The sequence below is a fragment of the Protomyctophum parallelum genome (assembly GCF_964188405.1).
Source record: "Protomyctophum parallelum genome assembly, chromosome: 5".
Classification (NCBI taxonomy): Eukaryota; Metazoa; Chordata; class Actinopteri; order Myctophiformes; family Myctophidae; genus Protomyctophum; species Protomyctophum parallelum.
Window position 1 is genome coordinate 15,908,681 of NC_139702.1, and position 23,661 is coordinate 15,932,341.

Here is a 23,661-nt window from a genome sequence, read left to right on the forward strand (position 1 = left end):
TTCTAAATCTAGTCAACCAGGCCTGCAGTAGGCTATGCACTGGACACATGTCTTCTAAATCTAGTCAACCAGGCCTGCAGTAGGCTATGCACTGGACACATGTCTTATAAATCTAGTCTACCAGGCCTGCAGTAGGCTATGCACTGGACACATGTCTTCTAAATCTAGTCAACCAGGCCTGCAGTAGGCTATGCACTGGACACATGTCCTCTAAATCTAGTCAACCAGGCCTGCAGTAGGCTATGCACTGGACACATGTCTTCTAAATCTAGTCAACCAGGCCTGCAGTAGGCTATGCACTGGATCACATGTCTTCTAAATCTAGTCTACCAGGCCTGCAGTAGGCTATGCACTGGATCACAATGCAGGAGGCAGCATCAAAGAACCACATTCTATTCTTCGGTGCAGGTGGGAATGCAATCCGCAGCAAATAAAGGAAATGAAGCAAACAATGTGGCGTATGAGGAGCTAAACTCAAGAAGGGAAAAAAAATAAAGGGTGGGGGCGGGGTAGGCGAGGTGTGTGTGTGGGGTGTTGGACAAAAGAGGTGGGGGGGGGGGGGGGGGGGGCGGGGGGAGAGAGAGAGAGAGAGAGAGAGAGAGAGAGGTCCAGTCATTCACATTGATGAAGGTCCCCTGCTGCGTTTCCAATTGCTGCGGATGATGACAGCGCAGTGTGAACTAGACAAAGTGCCAATCGGCACAGGTCTCCACCAGGGCAGGTCAGGTTGTGGCCTCATGGTGGCGCTATAACAGGCTGTTGAGGAAGATTTGGGCCGGAGGTTCGTATTGGAGGGATGCAGGTACAATGTTTTTCCATGTGTGCATACATAAGTTGTATACAGATCGATGCAGTTATAGCTAAAAACAGGAATTGGCCTGTTATAGCGCCACCGTGAGGCTGATTTTGAGGAATAAATTGTGGCATGTCGTCCTCGGCCTAGTGAAAATGTGCGTGTATAATGTAATGGAAATTGCACACTGTGTTTGTGATTTGTGGGCTTTTTTCGAAATGGACGAATCGTGTGAGCTTTGGAAGCCAATCTTAGCCAATCAGGATGGAATATGAGAAATCAAACAAACCTGTCTTGATCACATGACTATGGAGATCATGTGTACCGATTTGCGTGAAATTTGGATAAAATCTGAAGGAGTAATAATAGAAAATGTGTTTTACATATGTCGGCCTCCTGGTGGTGCTATAAAGAGCAGATGTGAAAAATTCCAGGCAAAGGTTTTTCCTTGGCCTCTAGGGAGTTGGCATACAAAGTTATCCACAGATCCGTGCAGTTAGAGGTAAAAACAGTTTTCGGCCAGTTATAGCGCCACCTTGAGGCTGAGTTGAAATTGTTCATGTGGCATTTCGTCCTCGGCCTAGTGGGAATGTGGGTGCACAATTTCACGGAAATCCCGCAATGTGTTCATGATTTGCAGCATTTTGTTTGAAACTGAGCACTCCTGTGAACTTTGGAAGCCAATCTTAGCCAATCAGGATGGAGTCTGAGAAATGTGAAAGACCGGTTTGGTTGAATGGCTGTAGAGAGACTGTGTACCAATTTGCGTGATGTTTGGACAAAATCTGTAGGTGTACTGTGCAAAAACTTGTTTAGCACAAAGCGGCCTCCTGGTGGCGCTATAACAGGCCGTTGTGGAAGGTTTGGAGCAGAGGTTCATCGTTGGCATCCAGGGAGTGTGTGTGCAAAATTTGGCATCGACCGGGTTAACGGTGGCCGAGATTAGCTCCTCACGGACGGACGGACACACACACACACACACACGGACGGACACACGGACGGACGGAGTGCAAAACATACTCTCCCCACATGCCTTCGGCCTGGTGGAGACAATTAGGTGTGAATGGGACCTAACTGTCCTCGGTAGCAGAGTTTCAGTTAGTATTAGGGCCGATACATACTCCTATTTTAGAGCCGAATAAAAGTCGGTTCGGCTCTGTAGAGCCTACAATGTGACGTCATTTGAGGTTCGGGGGGCGGGTACCGCGGGGTACTGAAATAATTTCCGAAACAGTGGTAAAATAGGAGTATGAATCGGCCCTTAGGTGTGAATGGGACCTAAATGTCCTCCTCGGTAGCAGAGTTTCAGTTAGTGTTAGGTGTGAATGAGTCCTAAATGTCCTCGTCAGTAGCAGAGTTTCAGTTAGTATTAGGTGTGAATGAGTCCTAAATGTCCTCGTCAGTAGCAGAGTTTCAGTTAGTATTAGGTGTGAATGGGACCTAAATGTCCTCGTCAGTAGCAGAGTTTCAGTTAGTATTAGGTGTGAATGGGACCTAATGTCCTCGTCAGTAGCAGAGTTTCAGTTAGTATTATTAGGTGTGAATGAGACCTAAATGTCCTCGTCAGTAGCAGAGTTTCAGTTAGTATTAGGTGTGAATGGGACCTAAATGTCCTCGTCAGTAGCAGAGTTTCAGTTAGTATTAGGTGTGAATGGGACCTAATGTCCTCCTCGGTAGCAGAGTTTCAGTTAGTATTAGGTGTGAATGGGACCTAAACGTCCTCCTCGGTAGCAGAGTTTCAGTTAGTATCAGGTGTGAATGAGTCCTAAATGTCCTCCTCAGTAGCAGAGTTTCAGTTAGTATTAGGTGTGAATGGGACCTAAATGTCCTCGTCAGTAGCAGAGTTTCAGTTAGTATTAGGTGTGAATGGGACCTAAATGTCCTCGTCAGTAGTAGAGTCTCAGTTAGTATTAGGTGTGAATGGGACCTAAATGTCCTCGTCAGTAGCAGAGTTTCAGTTAGGTGTGAATGGGACCTAAATGTCCTCGTCAGTAGCAGAGTTTCAGTTAGTATTAGGTGTGAATGGGACCTAAAGCTCTTGTACAGGACCTGTTCTTCTGACAGGCGGGTCACTTCAAGGTCAAAGATGCTGCAATGTGTTTCTAATGGACACTTCTCACAAGCACACTACAGCTTCCTAGTAACCACTCACAAGCACACTACAGCTTCCTAGTAACCACTCACATGCACACTACAGCTTCCTAGTAACCACTCACATGCACACTACAGCTTCCTAGTAACCACTCACAAGCACACTACAGCTTCCTAGTAACCACTCACAAGCACACTACAGCTTCCTAGTAACCACTCACAAGCACACTACAGCTTCCTAGTAACCACTCACAAGCACACTACAGCTTCCTAGTAACTACTCACAAGCACACTACAGCTTCCTAGTAACCACTCACAAGCACACTACAGCTTCCTAGTAACCACTCACAAGCACACTACAGCTTCCTAGTAACCACTCACAAGCACACTACAGCTTCCTAGTAGTAACCACTCACAAGCACACTACAGCTTCCTAGTAGTAACCACTCACAAGCACACTACAGCTTCCTAGTAACCACTCACAAGCACACTACAGCTTCCTAGTAACCACTCACAAGCACACTACAGCTTCCTAGTAACCACTCACAAGCACACTACAGCTTCCTAGTAGTAACCACTCACAAGCACACTACAGCTTCCTAGTAGTAACCACTCACAAGCACACTACAGCTTCCTAGTAACCACTCACAAGCACACTACAGCTTCCTAGTAACCACTCACAAGCACACAGACACTTGGCCACAGTCCATGTCAGAGTGATATTAGCATTAAGACACTTGCAGTAAGGCCACAGAACAGTCCATGTCAGAGTGATATTCGTTTTAAAAGGGAAAGGAGAGGTCGCACAACTCATAGTCCTGATGCCAAAAAACGTTTCTATTTACCAAGATTTCGACAAACGAGTTGCCTTCTTCAGGGTATACATATGGCCTACGCACGCACGCACGCACGCACGCACGCACGCATCTAAAAGAGACCACCCATAAAAAAGGCCATCCATAAAAAAGACCACACCTGGGTCCTGGGTCCATCTAAAAGACCACCCCTGGGTCCTGGGTCCCATCTAAAAGACCACGCCTGGGTCCATCTAAAAGACCATCCCTGGGTCCCATCTAAAAGATCACCCCTGGGTCCTGGGTCCATCTAAAAGACCATCCCTGGGTCCCATCTAAAAGACCACCCCTGGGTCCTGGGTCCATCTAAAAGACCACCCCTGGGTCCTGGGTCCCATTTAAAGACCACCCCTGGGTCCTGGGTCCATCTAAAAGACCACCCCTGGGTCCTGGGTCCCATTTAAAGACCACCCCTGGGTCCTGGGTCCCATTTAAAGACCACCCCTGGGTCCTGGGTCCCATTTAAAGACCACCCCTGGGTCCTGGGTCCATCTAAAAGACCATCAGCTCTGGTCTGTCGTGGTGCATGATGGGTAATAAAGCATACTTACATCAGCTCTGGTCTGTAGCGGTGGATGATGGCGCAGAAGGCCAGTCCGTCTCTGAAGGCGGTGGACATGTTGCTGACGTCCACGTCTCTGTAGCCGAGGCACTGGAGCCGGCACCACTCCTGGAGCGCTCTCAGAGAGCCCATCGTCCTCTGGGGTTAGGGATTAATGATGGATCCAGATGATACTCCAATAATTAATTATAGATCCAGATGATACTCCAATGATGTACACGTCAAAAACAAGGTCCCCCAGGCAGCAGTCTGATTCACTGACACCACAAAAAACTAGTCTGTCTGTTTGACACCCCCAAAAAACTACAGTCTGTCTGTTTGACACCCCCAAAAAACTACAGTCTGTCTGTTTGACACCCCCAAAAAACTACAGTCTGTCTGTTTGACGTGCCTGTCTGACACCCCCAACAAATCTAGTCTGACTGACTGACACACCCAAAACTTCCATCCATTTAGCTTACAGTAAAGTACATGACAAACCACTCTGAACTAGCATAGAGCTAGCATGTTAGCTACACCCATTCGCCTCACAGTAAAAGTACAGTAGGCAGTACTACACTGAGCATAGAGCTATAGCATGTTTAGCTGACTTTTACAACTGGCCAACAACAACAACACAGCCTCATGTTTATAATAATAATAATAATAATAAAGCTAAAGGTCAACTCGCGTGGTGCTGTTAAAATCAGAACCGCTGCTGTGCGACATAACGGGAACTTTAACAACCCAAAGTTATCATATCAGCCTCGTCAACAAGAACGACATGTTTTAAACCTTAAAGTTGACTAACACAACCACTGGAAGCCTAAGGAACTAAGGAAATAACTAAGGAACCTAAGGAAGGAAAGGTATAGCTGCTATATGTTGAGTAGCGTGTCCTCCGTGGACCGTCCTGTCCCGTCCTGTTCTGTCCCGTTCTGTCCCACCCGCCCCGGCGGGGACTTTAGTGTAAATTAGATTCTCTTCGTTGCTTCGTTTCATCCACACGATGTTAAAGCTCACAAAATGTAGCTCTGTTGTTGTTTGTTGTGTCGCTAAAAGAAGACAATAAAGTATTGTTCCTGATCCTGTTCCAGCTAGCAGCCTGCCGCAGCCTGTCTGTCTGTCTGTCTGTCTGTCTTTCAGCTCTGTGTCGTCATCATGACTGTAATAACAAACATGATGTTGTCTCTAATGTATAGTTTTCTCTGTGAGGAACAACAGAGAGACATATCATCCCCTCACTGAGAACTCATATCCTCCTCACTGCTGTTGCCCTCCACGTCCACGAGGGGGCGCTATCCACCCACCGCGGTGTCTATGGTGGTGGTGGCCACCAAATGTCAGGTGTTGCCAGATATCGCGACAGAAACAAGCAACCATGCAGGTCTGTCTGTGTGAAAACAAGGCACCCCCCCCCCCCCCCCCAAAAAAGTCAAAGGTACCTGAGCACTTTAAATCTATAGTGCACACTGCATGAGTCCTACAACACAAGTTGTAGATCTGCTATTTTCCAAAGGAATCTTGGGGGAAAAGGTGATTTATTTTATATAAAAATGTTTTTTTATGGCTGTGGGGCACATGCATTAGTAATTAATTAATTGGGGGGTCCTTCCTTGACATGACAATGTTTTAGAACCACTGCTGGTTTAAACAACACCAAACCCACAGCCCACAACCATAGATATGACCACAACAACTACAAGTAAGACACGCAAACGTGGGAAGCGAACGCAGCTCGTGTGTGTGCGTGTGGTTGTTTGTGTGTGTGTGTGTGTGTGTGTGTGTGTGTGTGTGTGTGTGTGTGTGTGTGTGTGTGTGTGTGTGTGTGTGTGTGTGTGTGTGTGTGTGTGTGTGTGTGTGTGCGTGCGTGTGCTACAGCTGCCCCTGTGTGTGTGTGTGTGTGTGTGTGTGTGTGTGTGTGTGTGTGTGTGTGTGTGTGTGTGTGTGTGTGTGTGTGTGTGTGTGTGTGTGTTACAGCTGCGCCCTCTGGTGGCGGGCGGGTGGTGTCACAGCGGGACAGACACACAGACACACACACAGACAGACATGATCTGCAGGGTCTCATAGTTAGTGCTCATTGCATTCGCAACCAATGTGTACAAGCGCCTTAACAGAGAGAAAGCAAAAAAAAAGCCCAAGTCGCTTGTCAATAAGCGGACATGGCAACAGGGTAAATATCGCGATAGTTCACAGGTTGCCAGTCACTAGTGGTGAATCGGTCAAAGATGGCGGCGCCTCCAGAGGCAGAGAGGAGTCTGGAGTCTCTCATCAGTAAGTTCTATTATTACAGTCATCATTATTATTATGATTATTTAACTAACATTAGTGATGAGATGAACACCATATTCCAGGACAGATCATATCATATATGAACCATATATAATGACAGCTGACACATCTCTGTTTCTAGACATCAACACAAGACACAATGGCAAATGGAATGTAAATAAAGTGCAACCTTTTTTTTTAAAGGTGCTTTTAATTTTTAAATAAATACAATCTCATCCAGATCAATCATTATATTATAATAATGTGTTGTCATCATAAACCAGTGCATACATATATTTGTGTTCTAATGTAAGGCAAATGTGTCAGTTCAAGTTTTATGAATCCAAACTTAAAAGCCATCATATAATTAAGCATATTTTAAGTATGCTAATGTCTTCATACTGCTGGCTGACTGACTGACTGACTGACTGACTGACTGACTGACTGATGATCACACACACACACACACACACACACACACACACACACACACACACACACACACACACACACACACACACACACACACACACACACACACACATGTCTGTGAGTCACGCCCATGCGGAAACACACTTCATAGATGCATTCGAGACGAGGACTTTAGTTCTTAAACCTATTTAGATCTGAGGTCTTCTAAATCCTTTTTTCCCCCTGAAAAACCATCATGTGGTTCTCAAACATTTCCATGTCAAGGAACCCCAAATCTATATGTAATTGGCCGCCGACCCCTGCATCTGACAATATGTCGTCTTGTCGTTCGTCCGTCCGTCCGTCCGTCCCCCCCCCCCCCCCCCAGAAGCAAAGATTTTAGTTAAAAACGTTCTCTCTTGAAGGAATACATATTCAAAGATTTGCGCCATAATGTTCACGATATAGATAGATCTGCTGTTTTTCAATAGCTAAAGTATTACCTAATGCTTAAGACACCAACAGGGGGACACCAATAATATCATAGATGGAGTCTAGAAGGAGTCATGGATTCAAGACCAAGACTTTAGTTATTTAGTGGCACAAACTACTGGAGTAAAATGTGTGTTATGATGACGATCAACTCCCTCCCACTGTTAAAAACTGGACCAACTGGAGCAGCCACTAATGTCAACACATCACATCTGGAGCTGCCACTGCCTGACGTCTTTTGATGTGAAGACTGAGGGTATAAAACCAGTGCACTACGCAGTAATACATCATGAATGAACCTGAACGGTTGTTATAAAGCATAAAGTGGGTCATCTCTCCTTCTCATCAACACTTTAAAGACGCCTGTGCTGCTCTGCCTACTGCGTTTCAGTCCACTGGGAGACTAACAGTGTTTTGGGTCTGGCTGTTTTCTCCTAATTTAAAGGTATATTCAGTGATTTCACTTAATTCAAATATCACTTTTTTTGTTTTGTTGTGATAATCCTCCCTACTATAGAGTGTGCTGGCCATATAAGGAGTTCCTCCCTGTCCCCAGTTAACCCCTGGGGGTCAAAAAACCTTAGGTTTCGTTTTTGACTCTCTATCCTGATTGTACGAAAGGCTGGGTCCCACAGCCAAAAACAAAACCTAAGGTTTTTTGAGTGAAATCACTGAATATACCTTTAAGTGAACACCCTTGATTATTTTTTTAGCCAAGATTTGCTCATTGAGGTGATGTGATGTCTTGACTCGTGTGTGTGCGTGTGTGTGTGTGTGCGTGTGTGTGTGTGCGTGCGTGCGTGCGTGCGTGCGTGCGTGCGTGCGTGCGTGCGTGCGTGCGTGTGTGTGTGTGTGTGTGTGGGTGCATGCGTGCGTGTTTACAGACAAGGCCACCAACCCTCAGAACAAGGACACTGACTGGAGTCACATCAAGGGTTTTTATGAGCAGCTCAACGACGAACCAGACGGGTGAGAGAAGCTTTCTTTAGCTTCCTGTTCTTGTCTAGAAGGGTGAGAGAAGCTTTCTTTAGCTTCCTGTTCTTGTCTAGAAGGGTAAGAGAAGCTTTCTTTAGCTTCCTGTTCTTGTCTAGAAGGGTGAGAGAAGCTTTCTTTAGCTTCCTGTTCTTGTCTAGAAGGGTGAGAGAAGCTGTCTTTAGCTTCCTGTTCTTGTCTAGAAGGGTGAGAGAAGCTGTCTTTAGCTGTCAGTTCTTGTCTAGAAGGGTGAGAGAAGCTGTCTTTAGCTTCCTGTTCTTGTCTAGAAGGGTGAGAGAAGCTGTCTTTAGCTTCCTGTTCTTGTCTAGAAGGGTGAGAGAAGCTGTCTTTAGCTTCCTGTTCTTGTCTAGAAGGGTGAGAGAAGTGGTCTTTAGCTTCCTGTTCTTGTCTAGAAGGGTGAGAGAAGCTTTCTTTATAGCTTCCTGTTCTTGTCTAGAAGGGTGAGAGAAGCTTTCTTTAGCTTCCTGTTCTTGTCTAGAAGGGTGAGAGAAGCTGTCTTTCGCTCTGAAAGAATATATATTATTCAATGATTTCAGGCACATTTTCACGATTTTTCAAAAATAGCAGACCTACAAGCTCATGTGCCGTGCTACGAGCTTGTAGATCTGCTATTTTTCAATAGCTAAAGTATAACATAATGCTAAGAACACCAAAAGGAATGGGTTAACTTGAACAGGTTCTCCACACAGCCATGCTCTGGTGGTGCAGATAGTTAGATAGATCTTCTCATTTTAAACCGTATCACAGAGTATGGGTAAATACAATAAAAAACAGTGAAACAGCGAAATTAAGTAACCTTGTTTTTTTTCGAGTGCACATTTCACAGATTAATCAAATCATTTGTACATAACATTAAAGCAAAAACACACAAAATTCCTCTTCTTAAATGGTGCATAGTGCCTTTATCCAAGGCGCTTTACATAGATTGTGCATTACATTCACCCATTCACACACACATGCACACACCGATGGCGGCAGGAAACCATGCAAGGCACAAACCTGCACATCAGGAGCAATTTGGGGTTCAGTGTCTCGCTCAAGGACACTTTGACACTAACTCTGGGGGAGCCTGGGTTCGAAATGGTACACACTAGTCTCGACAGCTTGCCAACATAGAAAAGATGAATAATCTTTTGTAATTGCTTTTTTTCAGCCCACAGCTGGCAACCAGACTCCTGGCGCACAAGATCCAATCACCTCAGGAGTGGGAGGCCATGCAAGCACTGATGGTACAGTAACACATTACATTATTTATTACATCATTATGTACTGATGCTACAGTAACATTTATTACTGTACTGATGCTACAGTAACATGTATTACTGTACTGATGGTACAGTAACATGTATTACTGTACTGATGCTACAGTAACACTTATTACTGTACTGATGCTACAGTAACATTTATTACTGTACTGATGCTACAGTAACATTTATTACTGTACTGATGCTACAGTAACACATTACAGTATTTATTACATCATTATGTACTGATGCTACAGTAACATTTATTACTGTACTGATGCTACAGTAACATTTATTACTGTACTGATGCTACAGTAACAAATTACATAATACATTACATTAATATTACACAGCTCGGTTCAATGCTTGATTCTGATTGGTCACTCACTTGGTTCCGCTCTAACTAAACAACATGACAGCTGTAAACTAACACACAGTCATCTAACTAAACAACATGACAGCTGTAAACTAACACACAGTCATCTAACTAAACAACATGACAGCTGTAAACTAACACAATGTAATTTAACTAAACAACATGACAGCTGTAAACTAACACAATGTAATTTAACTAAACAACATGACAGCTGTAAACTAACACAATGTAATTTAACTAAACAACATGACAGCTGTAAACTAACACAATGTAATTTAACTAAACAACATGACAGCTGTAAACTAACACAATGTCATTTAACTAAACAACATGACAGCTGTAAACTAACACAATGTCATTTAACTAAACAACATGACAGCTGTAAACTAACACAATGTCATCTAACTAAACAACATGACAGCTGTAAACTAACACAATGTCATTTAACTAAACAACATGACAGTTGTAAACTAACAGTCATTTAACTAAACAACAAGCTGTAAACTAACACAATGTCATTTAACTAAACAACATGACAGCTGTAAACTAACAGTCATTTAACTAAACAACAAGCTGTAAACTAACACAATGTCATTTAACTAAACAACATGACAGCTGTAAACTAACACACAATGTCATTTGACTAAACAACATGACAGCTGTAAACTAACACACAGTCATTTAACTAAACAACATTGCTTTCAAGAATGTTTTTGAAAACATTTGAAAACGAGAAATAGACTATGCTCTACCCGAAAAATTTGATCAACACTCACTTCCTTGTTTTCATTACCGTTAAGCAAGGCAGTACTTTGTTTTGTTGTCACTTTTGGGTTCATGTATTACTTACTTACTCTTCCTCATCCCATGGTTTAGGGGGCCATAGGGGTATCATTGTGGACCCCCTACGCCCCCTAGGCCATGGGATTTTTATAAATGTATTATTTCATTTATTAATGTGTGTAATAAGCTGGGTAATGTCTGCATGTATGTTTTCCTGCTCAGGTTCTGGAGACGTGTATGAAGAACTGTGGAAAACGCTTTCACCTGGAAGTAGGAAAGTTCCGCTTCCTCAACGAGCTCATCAAGGTGGTTTCACCCAAGGTACTGACCGGAAGAAATGTTCTTATCAAGGTACTGACCGGATGAAATGTTCTTATCAAGGTAGTGACCGGATGAAATGTTCTTATCAAGGTACTGACCGGATGAAATGTTCTTATCAAGGTACTGACCGGATGAAATGTTCTTATCAAGGTACTGACCGGATGAGATGTTCTTATCAAGGTACTGACCGGATGAAATGTTCTTATCAAGGTAGTGACCGGATGAAATGTTCTTATCAAGGTACTGACCGGATGAAATGTTCTTATCAAGGTAGTGACCGGATGAAATGTTCTTATCAAGGTACTGACCGGATGAAATGTTCTTATCAAGGTAGTGACCGGATGAAATGTTCTTATCAAGGTAGTGACCGTATGAAATGTTCTTATCAAGGTACTGACCGGATGAAATGTTCTTATCAAGGTAGTGACCGGATGAAATGTTCTTATCAAGGTAGTGACCGGATGAAATGTTCTTATCAAGGTAGTGACCGGATGAAATGTTCTTATCAAGGTACTGACCGGATGAGATGTTCTTATCAAGGTGGTTTCACCCAAAGTAGTGACCGGATGAAATGTTCTTATCAAGGTAGTGACCGGATGAAATGTTCTTATCAAGGTACTGACCGGATGAGATGTTCTTATCAAGGTGGTTTCACCCAAAGTAGTGACCGGATGAAATGTTCTTATCAAGGTAGTGACCGGATGAAATGTTCTTATCAAGGTACTGACCGGATGAGATGTTCTTATCAAGGTAGTGACCGGATGAGATGTTCTTATCAAGGTAGTGACCGGATGAAATGTTCTTATCAAGGTACTGACCGGATGAAATGTTCTTATCAAGGTGGTTTCACCCAAAGTAGTGACCGGATGAAATGTTCTTATCAAGGTAGTGACCGGATGAAATGTTCTTATCAGGTGGTTTCACCCAAAGTAGTGACCGCATGAAATGTATTTGGGGACCCCCATTAACCCCTTCTTCTCTGCAGTATTTAGGTTCCCGGGCTCCGGAGCCGGTGAAGAACAAGGTTCTGGAAATGATGTACAGTTGGAGCGTCGGGCTACCAGAGGAGACCAAGATAGCAGACGCCTATCTGATGCTGAAGAAACAAGGTTAGCAACACACCTATCTGATGCTAAAGAAACAAGGTTAGAAACACACCTATCTGATGCTGAAGAAACAAGGTTAGCAACACACCTATCTGATGCTGAAGAAACAAGGTTAGCAACACACCTATCTGATGCTAAAGAAACAAGGTTAGCAACACACCTATCTGATGCTAAAGAAACAAGGTTAGCAACACACCTATCTGATGCTGAAGAAACAAGGTTAGCAACACACCTATCTGATGCTAAAGGTTAGCAACACGCCTACCTGCTGCTAAAGGTTAGCAACATGCCTATCTGATGCTAAAGGTTAGCAACACGCCTATCTGATGCTAAAGGTTAGCAACACCTATCTGATGCTAAAGAAACAAGGGTTTCTGTCTTCCAGGTCTTGATAGAGGGTTCATGTTAGGGTGACGTGTCTATAGAGCGTCGCACTCCCGCCCCCTTTCATGACAACGCCAGGCCCAGGAAATTAATCCGAATGCATTTTCCCCATAGACATTTCAAAAAGTATTTATTTAAAGACCTTTTAAGCGTTGTACGAAGCCAACTCGAGTCGTGACAAATCATGACAACAAACAAACATTTTTTTTTCCTACTTTCTAATTCTTTGTTCGGCCCAAAACATTGTTTCTTGTCATGATTTGTCACGACAAGAGTTGGCTTTGTCCGTGGCGTAAACGTCTTTAAATAAATATTTCTGAAAAGTCTATGAGGAAAATTAACAGGGATTTATTTTCCGGGTCTCTCGAGGGGGCGGGACTGCGACGCTCTATATATGGTTCATGTTAAGGTGACGTGTCTATATATGGGCATGTTAAGGTGACGGGGTGCTTGCTGTCTTCCAGGTATTGTCCAGCAGGATCCAGTGCTTCCTGACGACAGACCCCTCCCTCCCCCCCCGCCCAGGACCAACGTTCTGTTTGAGGACGAGGAGAAGTCTAAGGTAATGTAACGCTAGTTTACCTCTCTTCAATCCTTCAGGGACTCAACTACCGTAGTTTACCTCTCTTCAACTAGTTTACCTCTCTTCAACTAGTTTACCTCTCTTCAACTAGTTTACCTCTCTTCAACTAGTTTACCTCTCATCAACTAGTTTACCTCTCTTCAACTAGTTTACCTCTCTTCAATCCTTCAGGGACTCAACTAGTTTACCTCTCTTCAATCCTTCAGGGACTCAACTAGTTTACCTCTCATCAACTAGTTTACCTCTCTTCAATCCTTCAGGGACTCAACTAGTTTACCTCTCATCCATTCTCCTCTGTTCTTCCTCTCCTCCTCTGTTCTCTCCATCCTGTAGACTCTGTCTCGGTTACTGACCAGCGCTGACGCTGACGATCTGAAAGCAGCAAACAAACTCATTAAGGAAATGGTGCAGGAGGTGAGTCATGCTCTTTGTTTGTTTGTTTAACAAGATGCCCATATATGACCTGTCACACCGTCCGTTAGTGTCAAGCCCTAAATTTAATGCAAGTGTAGACTTACTGTTATTTCTCATAATGTATTTATTTCTAATTTAGATTAGTCTGTCACATTACTGAACTCTCCACACGTCCCAGACTCTTCTCCCTTCTGGCTCCAAAACTATGGAATGAACTTCCCATTGCAGTCAGAACTACAGACTCACTCCCAATCTAAACTATGGAATGAACTTCCCATTGCAGTCAGAACTACAGACTCACTCCCAATCTAAACTATGCCAGACATGGCCAAAGCGTTTCCGGGGGTCCCCAGACAAAACCGTTGAGAACCTGTTCTAGGTAGTTTTGTACAATGCTGTTGTTGCTGCCCCCTGCTGTCCAGGACCAGCAGCGCACAGAGAAGGTGTCCAAGCGACTGAACACCATTCAGGAGGTGAAGGAGAGCGTTGGTCTGCTCAACCAGCTGCTGGGAGCCTACAGCGCCCCTGGTGGCCACAGCCGGGAGCACATCTCCCACAGCAACCAGGAGCTCATTAAGGTATGTCTGAACCAGCTGCTGGGAGCCTACAGCGCCCCTAGTGGCCACAGCCGGGAGCACTGAAGTAGTGAACACTGGCGATGGTGGAGGAATCAGTCGAGTGTGTTAAACCTTATATTATTATTATATTATTATTAATGTGTTAAACCTTATATTATTTACTTTGTTCTCCGCTGGCCTGTATACCTACTGGCCCCTCCTTGTTTCCCTCTACGCCTTGTCTCCTCACCAATAGCTGATCTACAAGCTCACAACATGCCGCAGCTCAGTTCTGCTAGTTGTAGCGTGTTCACCGTTCACCTATTTTGTCTGAATGTTGGACCAGAGTTCAAGAGGTCCTTTGTGTGTGTGTCTGATGTTTGCAGGATCTGTACCAGCGCTGCGAGAAGATGAGACCGACGCTGTTCCGACTAGCCAGCGATACAGAGGATAACGACGAAGCTTTGGGTGAGAACATGTTAACCCATTCTGACCTGAGATCAGATTCATACGAGGTTTCCACTGGACACACACTGGTCTGATTAATCCATTCTGACCTGAGATCAGATTCTAAAAAAATGTCAGTCGTTCTTCGATTTTTCAAAAATAGCAGACCTACAAGCTCGTAGCACGCCACTCGGTGGCGCGCTATGAGCTTGTAGATCTGCTATTTTTCAATAGCTAAAGCACGACATGATGCTAACACCAAAATGGGTTCCCGTTCAGAATGGGTTAACTAGCTTTAGGTGGTCAAGTCAAAGTCAAAGTCGTACGATTTGTCACACACGTTACCGCAGTGAAATTTGTTCCCCGCATTAGACCCGTCTCTTGGAGCGGTGAGCTGCAGCCGTGCCGCGCTCGGGGAATCAGTTGTTGTCGCATGCATCAGTGACAGGTCTGCTCATGAGGGGTGTGGTGTTGTGCGTCCAAAATATTTGCCCGCCTCTCCTGGACAATTAATTGCCAAGGCGCGTCAGTCGCTGCCCGTCTGAAGACACCTTAATGTTGCTTTTTGTAGTTGTATTATTTATACAACAGGTACTGTAGCTTCAGTCCATCAGTCTCATAGATTGGTCAAAAAAATCCCATTCTGCTAATAAGACTCACAAAGCACTGCTAGCTGTGGCGTTCCTATGCTAACCTCTGTGGTTAGCATAGAGACCACTAACTGGTGTTCCCCTGTAGAGAGAGAGACCACTAACTGGTGTTCCCCTGTAGAGAGAGAGACCACTAACTGGTGTTCCCCTGTAGAGAGAGAGAGAGACCACTAACTGGTGTTCCCCTGTAGAAAGAGAGAGACCACTAACTGGTGGGTGCTGTGTGTGTTCCAGCGGACATCCTACAGGCTAACGACCACCTGACTCAGGTCATCAACCTCTACAGACACCTGGTGAAGGGAGAGGACGTTAACGGAGACGCTACCGCCACGCCCTCAATACCAGGTGTGTGTGCGTGCGTGCACGTGTGTGTGTGTGTGTGCGCGTGCGTGCGAATATCAGATTATCTTGGGCAAATTGTTTCTTCATATTCATAATATTGTTGAGGTAGAATGCTGCAGCACTAGTCGGCTGTCCAATTAATTTTAGTCTCTCTAAAGAGAGACTTTAAGAGCACTTTGATGTTGTCTGTTTAAAGCCACAGTAGTTATGACACATTTTGAACATAGCACTACATTCAGCACTACAGACTAAACACAATACATGTTTTCATGAAATAAAATGAATCTTGTGAGAATCAATTCTCGCAGTGCGAGACAACAGTCCTTAGTTTAACGGTTAACCTCTGTGTCCCGACCAGGAAGCAGTGGCACATCGCTCCTAGACCTGGCGGGATTGGACACGCCCACGGCAGCAGCATCGTCCAATCAGGGCAAAGCCTCGATACGAAACCCGTCGACGGACACAACGGGCCTCAACCTGTTAGATGATGAGCTCATGTCATTAGGTAAGGTCCACTGGTGATGATGTCATCAGGTAAGGTCCACTGATAATGATGTCATCAGGTAAGGTCCACTGATGATGATGTCATTAGGTAAGGTCCACTGATGATGATGTCATTATGTAAGGTCCACTGGTGATGATTTCATTAGGTAAGGTATACGGGTGATGATGTCATCAGGTAAGGTCCACTGATGATGATGTCATCAGGTAAGGTCCACTGATGATGATGTCATTATGTAAGGTCCACTGATGATGATGTCATTAGGTAAGGTCTACTGGTGATGATGTCATTAGGTAAGGTCTACTGGTGATGATGTCATCAGGTAAGGTCCACTGGTGATGATGTCATCAGGTAAGGTCCACTGGTGATGATGTCATCAGGTAAGGTCCACTGGTGATGATGTCATTAGGTATGGTCCACTGATGATGATGTCATTAGGTAAGGTCCACTGATGATGATGTCATTAGGTAAGGTCCACTGATGATGATGTCATTAGGTAAGGTCCACTGGTGATGATGTCATTGGGTAAGGTCCACTGGTGATGATGTCATTAAGTAGGTATGTCCAGTGCAGAGTGGAGAGTAGGAGAGTAGCGACACGCTTTGATCTCGCCGCAAAGCGGGGTGCTATTGAGACAAAGCAGGGTGCCTCTATGGGCTATAGTTCCAAACATTGGAACTATCCCATTGAGACAAAGCAGGGTGCCTCTATGGGCTATAGTTCCAAACATTGGAACTATCCCATTGAGACAAAGCAGGGTGCCTCTATGGGCTATAGTTCCAAACATTGGAACTATCCCATTGAGACAAAGCGGGGTGCCTCTATGGGCTATAGTTCCAAACATTGGAACTATCCCATTGAGACAAAGCGGGGTGCTATGGGCTATAGTTCCAAACATTGCAACTATCCCATTGAGACAAAGCGGGGTGCCTCTATGGGCTATAGTTCCAAACATTGGAACTATCCCATTTAGACAAAGCGGGGTGCTATGGGCTATAGTTCCAAACATTGGAACTATCCCATTGAGACAAAGCGGGGTGCCTATGGGCTATAGTTCCAAACCTTGGAACTATCCCATTGAGACAAAGCGGGGTGCTATGGGCTATAGTTCTAAACATTGGAACTATCCCATTGAGACAAAGCAAGGTGCCTCTATGGTCTATAGTTCCAAACATTGGAACTATCCCATTGAGACAAAGCGGGGTGCCTATGGGCTATAGTTCCAAACATTGGAACTATCCCATTGAGACAAAGCGGGGTGCTATGGGCTATAGTTCCAAACATTGGAACTATCCCATTTAGACAAAGCAAGAAGAATGTAAGAATGTCTGCCATTACTTCCACTGCTGTAATTTACAGCTGCAAAGAAAGAGGTTGTTATTTTATATGTGTCGATACCTTGTATTGATACAATGTATCGATGTTGTTCTGTAACTTCTAGGACTCAGTGAAACAACACAGAGTTCCAACGCTCAGCTGGGAGACTGGAACACCTTCCAGGTAACAGCAGTGTAATGCACGCACACACGCACACATGCACGCAACGCACGAACGCAACGCACGCATGCACACACACACAGTAAACAGTTGGCCGTCTCACTCTCTCTCCAGTCTTCGGACAGCGTGGACACGGCCGGCCCGGACGTCTCTGCCGCGGCCTTGTTACCGACTCTGGCGCTGATAAAACCCCAGGCTCCGTCAGCAGGGGGCGCTGCTGCTCCCCCTAAAACCCTGGACGAGTTGGACGTGCTGGGGAAGACCCTGTTACAACAGTCTCTACCCCCCCAGCACCAGCATGTTAAATGGTAATAACAGTCTCTACCTCCCCAGCACCAGCATGTTAAATGGTAATAACAGTCTCTACCTCCCCAGCACCAGCATGTTAAATGGTAATAACAGTCTCTACCTCCCCAGCACCAGCATGTTAAATGGTAATAACAGTATCTACGTCCCCAGCACCAGCATGTTAAATGGTAATAACAGTCTCTACCTCCCCAGCACCAGCATGTTAAATGTTAATAACAGTCTCTACCTCCCCAGCACCAGCATGTCAAATGCTAATAACAGTCTCTGCCTCCCCAGCACCAGCATGTTAAATGGTAATAACAGTCTCTACCTCCCCAGCACCAGCATGTTAAATGGTAATAACAGTCTCTACCTCCCCAGCACCAGCATGTTAAATGGTAATAACAGTCTCCACCTCCCCAGCATGTTAAATGGTAATAACAGTCTCTACCTCCCCAGCACCAGCATGTTAAATGGTAATAACAGTCTCTACCTCCCTAGCACCAGCATGTTAAATGTTAATAACAGTCTCTACCTCCCCAGCACCAGCATGTTAAATGGTAATAACAGTCTCTACCTCCCTAGCACCAGCATGTTAAATGTTAATAACAGTCTCTACCTCCCCAGCACCAGCATGTTAAATGGTAATAACAGTCTCTACCTCCCTAGCACCAGCATGTTAAATGTTAATAACAGTCTCTACCTCCCCAGCACCCCCTTTGGTGTTTTAAGCATTATGTTATACTTTAGCTAATGAAAGATCTACAAGCTCATAGCGCGGCACGCTATCAAAATAGAAGCTCTGGGTGCCAGGAAGATATGGCCGCTTTTACTCTGAATGGGCCAACCCATTCTGACCTGAGATCAGATTCTAACCCATTCTGACCTGAGATCAGATTCTAACCCATTCTGACCTGAGATCAGATTCTAATCTAACCCATTCTGACCTGAGATCAGATTCTAACAAATTCTGACCTGAGATCAGATTCTAAAAATGTCTTCTACATCCTGATATTAACCCATTCTGACCTGAGATCAGATTCTAAAAATGTCTTCTACATCCTGACAGTTTTCTGAAAAAGCTATGTTTCGATTTTTCATGAATAGCAGACCTATAAGCTCGTAGCACTATGAGCTTGTAGATCTGCTATTTCTCAATAGCTAAAGCATATCATAATGCTAACACCATCATGCCGCTGTCCCTCACAGGGACAAGCTGCAGCCCGCGTCCAGACTCAGCTTACGAGACCTCCAGACCCAATCTAACGCAGGCTGTGGGAGTCTTGCTGTCAGAACCTCCATCAGAACCCTGGGATCCAGTCCCGGTCTGGCTCCTGATGAAGACTCTCTCTCTGACCACAGGATCTCCTTAGCGGACGTGACTGTGCCTCTGGAATCCATCAAACCCAGTGAGTTCACGCACGCACGCACACACACACACACACGCACACACACACACGCACGCACGCATGCACGCACGCACGCACACACACACGCACACACGCATGCACAAACAAATGTTTGGAATGGATGTAACCCTTTTGTTATCACATCACACATCACATATTCAGAATGGTGACTATTAATATATATATTATTCAGAATGGTGTATTGACAGTATTGACTTAACCCATTCTGACCTGAGATCAGATTCATACGAGGTTTCCACTGGACACACACTGGTCTGATGAACCCATTCTGACCTGAGATCAGATTCTAAAAATGTCAGTCGTTCTTCGATTTTTCAAAAATAGCAGACCTACAAGCTCGTAGCGCGCCACTCGGTGGCGCGCTATGAGCTTGTAGATCTGCTATTTTTCAATAGCTAAAGCATAACATGATGCTGACACCAAAATGGGTTCCCGTTCAGAATGGGTTAATATATCTATGGTGACTGTACTGACTGTATTGACTGTATTGCCTGTACTGACTGTATTGCCTGTATTAACTGTATTGACTGTATTCTCTTCCATGTCTTCCAGGCAGAATGCTCCCGGTCACCGTAGTGGACAAGCTCAGCCTCAGGGTTCTGTTCCACTGGGCCAGTTGTCCTCCGGCCCGACCCGACGTCCTGGTGGTCATCATCTCCATGCTGTCCTCCGCGCCCTGTCCCCTCACCAACATCCGCTTCCAGGCGGCCGTCCCCAAGGCAGGTCCACCTCTGATCTCTGTCTGTCCCCAAGGCAGGTCCACCTCTGATCTCTGTCTGTCCCCAAGGCAGGTCCACCTCTGATCTCTGTCTGTCCCCAAGGCAGGTCCACCTCTGATCTCTGTCTGTCCCCAAGGCAGGTCCACCTCTGATCTCTGTCTGTCCCCAAGGCAGGTCCACCTCTGATCTCTGTCTGTCCCCAAGGCAGGTCCACCTCTGATCTCTGTCTGTCCCCAAGGCAGGTCCACCTCTGATCTCTGTCTGTCCCCAAGGCAGGTCCACCTCTGATCTCTGTCTGTCCCCAAGGCAGGTCCACCTCTGATCTCTGTCTGTCCCCAAGGCAGGTCCACCTCTGATCTCTGTCTGTCCCCAAGGCAGGTCCACCTCTGATCTCTGTCTGTCCCCAAGGCAGGTCCACCTCTGATCTCTGTCTGTCCCCAAGGCAGGTCCACCTCTGATCTCTGTCTGTCCCCAAGGCAGGTCCACCTCTGATCTCTGTCTGTCCCCAAGGCAGGTCCACCTCTGATCTCTGTCTGTCCCCAAGGCAGGTCCACCTCTGATCTCTGTCCCCAAGGCAGGTCCACCTCATGGTTTCCTCGTTGACTGAGACGATGTTAGAAAACGCTCTGATCAAATGACATTTGTGCAGTGAGGTATTTAACTTGAGTGTGTGTGCGTGTGCGTGTGCGCGTGCGTGCGTGCCACCCATAGGTGATGAGGGTGAAGCTGCAGCCTCCGTCAGGCTCTGATCTCCCAGCGTTCAACCCAGTCCTTCCTCCTACCGCCATCACACAGATCCTCCTATTGGCCAACCCTCACAAGGTACCCCACACACACACACTACCACACACACACACACACACACACACAAACTACCACACACACACACACTACCACACACAACCACACACACCCTCACAAGGTGAACCACACACACACACACTACCACACACACACCCCCTCACAAGGTGAACCACACACACACACACACACCCTCACAAGGTGAACTACAAACAACTTGCATAGTTGAACTGCATGTTATAAAAACATGCAGTAATCCTGGTCTCTAAACTGCCTCCCCCTGGCCAGCCGGGGCACGCACGCGCGCACACACACACACACACACACACACACACACACACACACACACACACACACACACACACACACAAGGTTCAAGGTTATCTTTATTTGTCTCCCTTGGGAGAAATTTGTCTTGGAGACAGAGTCACAGCTGCATACAAATAACAGACATGTTCACATACGAAAAAGAAAAAACACCATGAAACACTCAACATACACAAAAAAGAGATATTGCACACATTCCCTTGATAAAGTGCAACTATAGTCATTAAAGTGCATTCGGCAATCCCTGATTGACCATTTTAGTTGACAGGGGAACAAAAGAGTGTTTAAATCTATTATATACACATCGTGGAGTTCTATACCTCCTACCGGATGGCATCAGCTCGTACTCTCGGTACAGTACATGCAAGGGGTCAGATACAATATTCCGAGCCTGTCTCACCACTGCTTGTTCAAAGATGGCCTGGGGAGTGATGGGTGGGGTGGACATGCCCATGATCTTCCCAGCCATGTTTGCTAGCCTATTTACTTGAGACTTGTATTTCACAGTTAGATTGCCAAACCAGCTGGATATACCGTATCTTAGGATTGACTATACTAGCTCTGTAAAAGGTCAACACACACACACACACACACACACACACACACACACACACGGTGAACATGAAATGCTCTCTAACTATTTTAGCAATTTTTGTCCAAAATTGCCCCTGCCTCCCTGCCTCTCTACCACCCTCGGCACATCCCTGTGCAATTGTTTTACTGTGTGTGTGTGTGTGTGTGTGTGTGTGTGTGTGTGTGTGTGTGTGTGTGTGTGTGTGTGTGTGTGTGTGTGTGTGTGTGTGTGTGTGTGTGTGTGTGTGTGTGTGTGTGTGTGTGTGTGTGTGTGTCTCTCTCTCAGGACAAGGTGCGACTGCGATACAAGCTGACCTTCAATCTGGGAAACGAGGCTCACGACGAATCCGGCGACGTAGAACAGTTCCCCCCTCCGGACACCTGGGGGACTCTTTAGTGACACGGACCCACTTCCTGTCACGTGACCTGCTGCTAGCTCTATATCAGAAGTTGAAGTTTTGCTCCCAGTTTTTGTTTTTTACATTTTAATGGTTGTTTAATATTATTTGGGTTTGGTAGTAAAACTGAGCTGAGGTCAGTTTTGGGGAATCAGCTTCTAACCTTGTGCCTTAATTCTTTCATGATCTACTGTCCACCATCCTTTTTATACATTATACCGTATATATACATTATATAATATATACATTATGCATTTAGGTTGTTCCTTCATCCCATTCTATTCCAATCTCGTCAGATCTACAGATCCACACGTTCCTCTTTACTTTAACCCATTCTGACCTGAGATCAGATTCATACGAGATTTCCACTGGACACACACTGGTCTGATTAACCCATTCTGACCTGAGATCAGATTCTGAAAATGTCAGTCGTTCTTCGATTTAAAAAAAATAGCAGACCTACAAGCTCGTAGCGCGCCACTCGGTAGCGCGCTATGAGCTTGTAGATCTGCTATTTTTCAATAGCTAAAGCATAACATGATGCCAACACCAAAATGGGTTCCCGTTCAGAATGGGTTAACCCATTTAGACTTGAGGACGATTCTACAAATGTCTTCTAAATCCTGACAGTTTTCTGAAAAACCCTCGTGTTCGTCAGTGGTTCTCAAACGTTTTCATGTCAAGGACCCCCAAAATTATATGTAATTGGCCGCCGACCCCCATCTGAAAATATGTAGTTCCAGGGACCCCACCCCACGATAAAAAAAAAATAGCAGATCTACAAGTCTACAGAGTGCCGCGCTACGAACTTGTAGATCTGCCATTTAGAGATACTGTCAGAAAGAATAAAATAAGAGGGCAGAAAAGGAGCAGATTGGTCATGGTCTCGGCTTACAAACATCACAGAATAGAATCGTCTGCACATGATATACTAAATAAAATCCATAATACAATATCATCCATAACTTAATAATGTACCAAGATTGATCAGCTTCGAGGATGAATTATGTTAACCCATTCTGGGTGGGAACCCCTGTTTGAGTTTTAAGCATTATGTTATACTTTAGCAGATCCGGTGGCACGCTACGAGCTTGTAGGTCTGCTATTTTTGAAAAATCGTAAAAATGCGGCACAAATCATTGAATATATATTTCAGAGCGAACATTTCTAACTAAAATATTTGCTTCTGGGGGGTCCCTGGAACTACATATTTTGAGATGGGGGTCAGTGGCCCATTAGAGATAATTCTGAAAGTCCTTGACATGAAAAAGGTTGAGCGCCACTGAGTTAGCTGCTTTATAGCACAGTTTGAGAGGGGGAGAGGTGGTGGAGTTAGCTGCTTTAGCAGACAGTTTGAGAGGGAGAGGTGGTGGAGTTAGCTGCTTTATAGCAGACAGTTTGAGAGGGAGAGAGGTGGTGGAGTTAGCTACTTTATATCAGACAGTTTGAGAGGGGGTGGAGTTAGCTGCTTTA

The 23,661-nt window shown here is 45.1% G+C and overlaps 2 protein-coding genes across 3 annotated transcripts in view; one reads left to right on the top strand and one right to left on the bottom strand.

Annotated features, from left to right (window-relative positions):
• micall1a (MICAL-like 1a) overlaps positions 1 to 5,552 on the bottom strand; it is a 42,724-nt gene extending 37,172 nt beyond the window's left edge. For both annotated transcript variants that reach the window (XR_014569219.1, XM_083764825.1), the window contains exon 1: positions 4,290 to 5,552. Coding sequence is in view for 1 of the 2 variants with exons in the window: in XM_083764825.1 (XP_083620951.1) it covers positions 4,290 to 4,432 (143 nt within the window). In the remaining variant the exon portion in view is untranslated. The remainder of the gene's footprint in view (positions 1 to 4,289) is intronic.
• A 952-nt stretch (positions 5,553 to 6,504) lies between these two features.
• LOC310858634 (ADP-ribosylation factor-binding protein GGA1-like) lies at positions 6,505 to 22,598 on the top strand. Its single transcript, XM_083764827.1, has 17 exons — positions 6,505 to 6,553; positions 8,338 to 8,422; positions 9,600 to 9,675; positions 11,072 to 11,170; positions 12,156 to 12,279; positions 13,125 to 13,222; positions 13,577 to 13,657; positions 14,080 to 14,235; positions 14,601 to 14,682; positions 15,546 to 15,656; positions 16,012 to 16,158; positions 17,597 to 17,655; positions 17,767 to 17,960; positions 19,150 to 19,349; positions 19,923 to 20,089; positions 20,801 to 20,911; positions 22,077 to 22,598. Exons 1-17 carry the CDS (start codon positions 6,508 to 6,510, stop codon positions 22,185 to 22,187), a joined length of 1,947 nt encoding a protein of 648 aa, XP_083620953.1. The 5' UTR covers positions 6,505 to 6,507; the 3' UTR covers positions 22,188 to 22,598.
• The last annotated feature ends 1,063 nt before the right edge of the window (positions 22,599 to 23,661 follow it).